Raw genomic sequence first — 6,133 nt, forward strand, 5'->3', positions numbered from 1 at the left:
CTGGAGTGCAGTGGCACAATCTTGGCTCACTGCACCCTCTGCCTCCCGAGTTCAAGCGATTCTCCTGCCTCAGCCTCCTGAGTAGCTGGGATTACAGGGACCCGCCACCAAGCCTGGCTAAGTTTTTTGCATTTTTAGTAGAGATGGGGTTTCGCCGTGTTGGCCAGGCTGGTCTCCAACTCCTGACCTCAGGTGATCCGCCTGCCTCTGCCTCCCAAAGTGCTGGGATTACAGGCATGAGCCACTGTGTCTGGCTGAACATGTAGCTTTTTTTTCTTGTTCCAGAATTTTTATGTTTTATTGATATCAAACTGTATGTTTATATTTATTTTAAGAAGGAAACAAATTTATTTTATTAGAATGAGAGAATAGGAGTGAAAGGAATAAAATAACTAAAACTGAAAGTTTTTTTTTTTTGTTTTTTAGATCGCAATTTATAATCCTGAGTCATTAATTTATTGAGAAGAGGTGTTAGAGACAGCAGAGAAAGTTTGTAGGAGTTTTGGATGGAGAGCACAGTAGTTACAGCAATTATATTGCTGGGATTTAAGCCAATACAGTTTAGGTCTAGGGCTTGGTGAATGACCCTGTTGAATGTCATGCCTTAAATATTAAACTCCTTTTTTTTTTTTCTTTTCTATTCATAGTGGTAGTCGCTCTTCTAAAACTTTTAAACCAAAGAAGAACATTCCAGAGGGTTCTCACCAGTATGAGCTCTTAAAACATGCAGAAGCCACACTTGGCAGTGGCAACCTTCGGATGGCTGTCATGCTTCCTGAGGGGGAAGATCTAAATGAATGGGTTGCAGTTAACAGTAAGTAGCCTTTCTATTTCTCAGTAGACTATGAATTAGGATAATAGCCTCATTGTTGGTGAGTGTTGGTGCTATCCATTCTAGGATTTAGTTAGTAAGCTAATACCATAAAAGAGTGATAATCTAACTTTAACCTTCATGTTACTTTATTATTATTTTTTGAGACAGGGTCTCACTCAGTCACCCAGGCTGGAAGACAGGAGTACAGTGGCACAGTTATGGCTCACTGCAGCCTTGACCACCTGGGCTCAAGCAGTCCTCCCACCCTCAGTCTCTAGCATAGCTAGGACTGTAGGCACATACCACCATGCCTGGCTCATTTACAAACATGTTTTAGTAGAGATAGGGTTCTCACTATGTTGTCTAGGATGGTCTGGAACTCCTGACCTCAAGTGATCCTTCTGTCTCAGCCTTTCATGGTGCTAGAATTACAGGCACTAGTCACCACATCCAGTCCTTGTTATTTTATTTCTGAATATGGAATTTTATGAAATCTTGTTTCCTGTTTTAATACAAAGCATAGATTTACCATCTTCATTACAATAATAATTTTTCATTTATCAAACACTGTATAGACACGTCACTCTCCTTTCTACATGGATGATTTTATTTTGTCTTTATAACCTTACGATGTAGGTATTATTATTGTTTCGGTTTAAAAGATTAAGTTGAGATAATTAGTAACTTGCCTAGGTCGTATAGCTATTAAATGGCAGAGCCTGGGCTCAAATGTACAGCTATAGAATTTCAGAGTCTATGGAGTCAACCACTATGGTAAATTGCCTTTTTCAGTGGCACACTCAGTTATTTGTCTAATTGTGCTTTTTTTAATTTTTATTTTGAGATAGAATCTTGCTGTGTTGCCCAGACTGGAGTGCAGTGACACGATCTCAGCTCACTGCAACCTCTGCCTCCTGGGTTCAAGCGATTCTTCTGCCTCAGCCTCCTGCGTAGCTGGGATTATAGGCATGCACCACCATGTCTGGCTAATTTTTGTATTTCTAGTAGAGATGGGGTTTCACCATGTTGGTCAGGCTGGTCTCGAACTCCTAACCTTGTGATCCACCTGCTTCGACCTCCCAGAGTGCTGGGATTACAGGTGTGAGCCACCACACCCGGCCAATTGTGCTTATTTTTTAAAAAAGACATCAAGTAGTGATCTTATGAAATTAGTAAAATATGTTTATGAGATGTTCGTAACTCCTACAGAGAATAACGTATGAATAGTAATTATATTCTTGGGAATTAAGCCAGAGGAAGTTGAGGAATAAAAGGTTCAGGGTTTTTCAACATTAGTGGAAAAAAAAATTAGAATTTTATAATTGAAGGAAATTGATTTGAATTCAGTAAAAATAAAATGAAATTTAATTGAAAGCATACGCAAAATGTCTAGGCTTTAAGAAAATGCAAAACAGTATTTTTCTTATATTTGATGGCCTCTTATTATAATTTGAACTATGTCATGGAATTTATAAATTGAGCGGCCCCCCCTCTAATACCTTTTAGGAACCAGGAGATTTTATTATGATGTCTTAAAACTTACTGTGACAGCATTTACACAAGAGCCATGTTATTATTATGTGATTATCCTCCTGGACCAAGAGAGTCTAGTTATTTGAAATAAAGTGATTTATTTGCTTTGTTGGTGAGGCCTGTCGTATTTCCAAGATGGTTCTGTGTCATCTCCAAGACAATATTCAGAACAAATCTCCAATATATGTGTATGTTCTTTTTGTACGAATTTGTGCCTTTTTGTAAAATTTGAGAGTTCATTTACTTGTGTTTAAAATGTAAGGATGGCTGTATAGAGCTTCTGTATTACAGTAGATTCTGACTTTTAAATATAAAAGCAATCATTTTCTGTCTGTATTCTGTCTTTTTCTCAATTGCCACAACTGAGTGTCTGTACCTCCCTTATCTGCTAGGGATACATTCCAAGATGACCAGTGGATTCCTGAAACCGGTGATAGGACTGAATCTTATATACACTTTGTTTTTTCCTATACACCACATACCTATGATAAAGCTTAATTCATAAAGATTAATTTAAAATTAAGCACAGCAAGAGATTAACAACTATTAATAAAATAGAACAGTTACAATTATACTGTAGTAAAAGTTATGTGAATATAGTCTCTCTCTTTCAAAATAATCTTATTGTGCTTTACTTAACCCTTCTTGTAATCCTTCACTCTGATAACCAAAGTGGCTACTATAAGTGATTAATGGGCAGGTATACAGCTAGACAGAGGGATGTTTCACATCCCAAGTGGACGGAGTGAGATGGTGTGAAATTTCTTCACGTTACTCAGAATGGCACACAATTTAAAACTTATATATTGTTTATTTCCGAAATTTTCCATTTAATATTTTCAGCCCATGGTTGATCACAGATAACTGAAACCATGGATAGTGAAACCACAGGTAAAGGGGACTACTGTACTACTGAAACACCTAGAACTTTGAGAACTTTTAAAATTTCACAGTAATTCTATGATTTTACTACAGCTGGACACAGATTGCTCTGGACTGAGGCATTAGAACATCTGCTTAGGATATACTGTGTTTTGAAAATACAACATTTAACTGAAGTGTTGGACTGTAAAATTTTCCTTATTTATAGTAATCTTCCCAAATGACACTTGATGAAGTAGGTGAATAGGGTTGGAGTCAGGACAGATACTTCCACTCACTGGCAGTGATTCAGTAAACATTTCAGGTTCATAAAGGAGTAAAGGGAATTATTAAAAAGATTTATATCCAAATGATAGGTGAAAGTATAATTACAGGAGAAAAATAGAATAATAAAAAATAATCCTAAAGAATATAAGGAGAGACTGGGTGCATTGGCTCACGCTATAATCCCAGCATTTTGGGAGGCTGAGGTGGGAAGATTACTTGAGGCCAGGAGTTTGAGACTAGCCTGGGCAAGACCTGTCTCTACAAAAATATAAAATAAAATAAATTAGCTGCGAGTGGTGGTTTACACCTGTAGTGCTAGCTACTCCAGAGGCTGAGGTGGAGTTCAAGGTTAGCCTGGGCAGCATAGGGAGACCTCTTCTCTAAACAAATAAAATAAAAATTTACCCATCAAGGACTCTTGCCTTCATAACTATAGTTGAGATCTCTCCCCAGGCTTCACGAGTTAGTCAGAACTGTACCTGATAACACTATTTTGATGTCTAAATGTGATTTCAAAGTGAGCATGTTCAAAAAGGAACACAGAAAAATATAATTGAAGTTATGAAAGTGACCAGTGGTCCATGTAAATAGAATCAGCTGATATTGACAAAGAAGAAGAGGCAATTCAGCGGAGAAAGGATTATTTTTTCAACAAATGGTGGTGAACACTGGGACATCCAGATGCAGAAACATAAATCTAGACACAGATTTATACCTTTCAGAAAAATTAACATGAATTGAATGATAGACCTAAAAAAACAACACAATACTATAAAACTTCTAGGAAAAAAAAAAAATCTATATGATCTTGGATTTGGTGATGAATTTCTACATACAAAACCAGAAGTGTGCTTTTAAAAGAAAAAATAAATTAGACCTCATGAAAATTTAAGAGGCCAGGCACAGTGGCTCATGTCTGTAATCCCAGCATTTTGGGAGGCCCCAGTGGGCGGATCACTTTAGCTCAGAAGTTCAAGACCATCCTGGCCAACATGATGAAACCCCATCTCTACTAAAAATACAAAAAAAAAGTTAGCCAGGCATGGTTGTGCATCCCTGTAGTTACAGCTACTTGGCAGACTGAGGCATGAAAAAATCCATGGTCATAATGGGAGATTTTAACAATCCTCTTTCAGTAACAAATAGAAAATGCAGAAGAAAAAATCAGTAAGGAATTAGAAAAATTTGAGCAGCATGATTAACAGACTTGACCTAGGAGCACATGACCTAACCATCTAAGAGTATATATATGTACAATTTCAAAAATGGAAACCAATACATTCTCTGACCATGGTGGAATTTGCTAGAAAGCAGTAGTAAACAGAAATCTCTATATGTTTGGTAAAAGTAAATCTCAATGAAAATTAGAAAATATTTTGAACTGAAATTTGGTGATGAAAATACTATATATGGAAACTTATGGGATATATTATAGCTAAAGCTGTGTTAGAGGAAATTTAGAGCCTTACATAAATACACATATTAGAAAAGAAAAGGCTGGGCGCGGTGGCTTACGCCTGTAATCTCAGCCCTTTGGGAGGCCCAGGCGGGCAGATCACAAGGTCAGGAGATGGAGATCATCCTGGCTAACACGGTGAAACCCCGTCTGCACTAAAAATACAAAAAATTAGCAGGGTGTGGTGGCAGGCGCCTGTAGTCCCAGCTACTCGGGAGGCTGAGGCAGGAGAATGGTGTGAACCGGTGAGGCGGAGCTTGCAGTGAGCGGAGATCTCCCCACTGCACTCCAGCCTGGGCGACAGAGTGAGACTCTGTCTCTTAAAAAAAAAAAAAAAAAAAATAGAAAAAATATTAAAAGTTAATGAACTAAGCATCATTCTCCAGAGGTTGGAAAAACAACAGCAAATTAAATGCAAAGAAAGTTAAAAGAGATGAGGCCGGGTGCAGTGGTTCATACCTGTAATCCCAGCACTTTGGGAGGCCGAGGTGGGTGGATCACCTGAGATCAGAAGTTCGAGACAAGCCTGGCCAACATGGCAAAACCCCATCTCTACTAAAAATACAAAAATTAGCTGGGCATGGTGGGGCGTGCCTCTAGTCCCAGCTGCTTGGGAGGCTGAGGCAGGAGAATTGCTTGAACCCGGGAGGCGGAGGTTGCAGTGAGCTGAGATTGCGCCATTTCTCTCCAGCTTAGGCAACAAGAGTGAAACTCCATCTCAAAAAAAAAAAAAGTTAAAAGAGGTTATCAGTAAAGAACAGAAGTTAATAAAATAGAAAATAAACATAAAATGGAATCAGGCTGGGCATGGTGGCTCACGCCTATAATCCCAGTACTTTGGGAGGCGGAGGTGGGTGGATCGCTTGAGGTCAGAAGTTCAAGACTAGCCTGGCCAACATGGTGAAACCCCGTCTCTACTAAAAATACAAAAATTAGCCGGTGTGGTGGCGGATGCCTGTAATCCCACCTGCTTGGGAGGCTGAAGCAAGAGAATTGCTTGAACCCGGGAGGCAGAGGTTGCAGTGGGCCAAGATTGCAGCACTGAACTCCAGCCTGGGCAGCAGAGCAAGACTTCATCTCAAAAAAGAAATAGTAATAATTCTTTGAAAAGTCTAAAAATTTATAACTCCTGGTAAGATTGATCAAGAAAAAAATTTTTAATATTTTTAAAATATTAATTA

The 6,133-nt window shown here is 38.5% G+C and overlaps 1 protein-coding gene across 2 annotated transcripts in view; it reads left to right on the forward strand.

The window, feature by feature from the left end:
- The window catches only part of MOB1B (MOB kinase activator 1B), a 101,953-nt gene that overhangs the window by 75,137 nt on the left and 20,683 nt on the right, over positions 1 to 6,133 (forward strand). For both annotated transcript variants that reach the window (XM_011927125.1, XM_011927124.1), the window contains one exon: positions 648 to 814. In XM_011927125.1, coding sequence (XP_011782515.1) covers positions 648 to 814 — 167 coding nt within the window. The remainder of the gene's footprint in view (positions 1 to 647; positions 815 to 6,133) is intronic.

Source organism: Colobus angolensis, unplaced genomic scaffold (assembly GCF_000951035.1).
Source record: "Colobus angolensis palliatus isolate OR3802 unplaced genomic scaffold, Cang.pa_1.0 Scaffold70, whole genome shotgun sequence".
NCBI lineage: Eukaryota > Metazoa > Chordata > Mammalia > Primates > Cercopithecidae > Colobus > Colobus angolensis.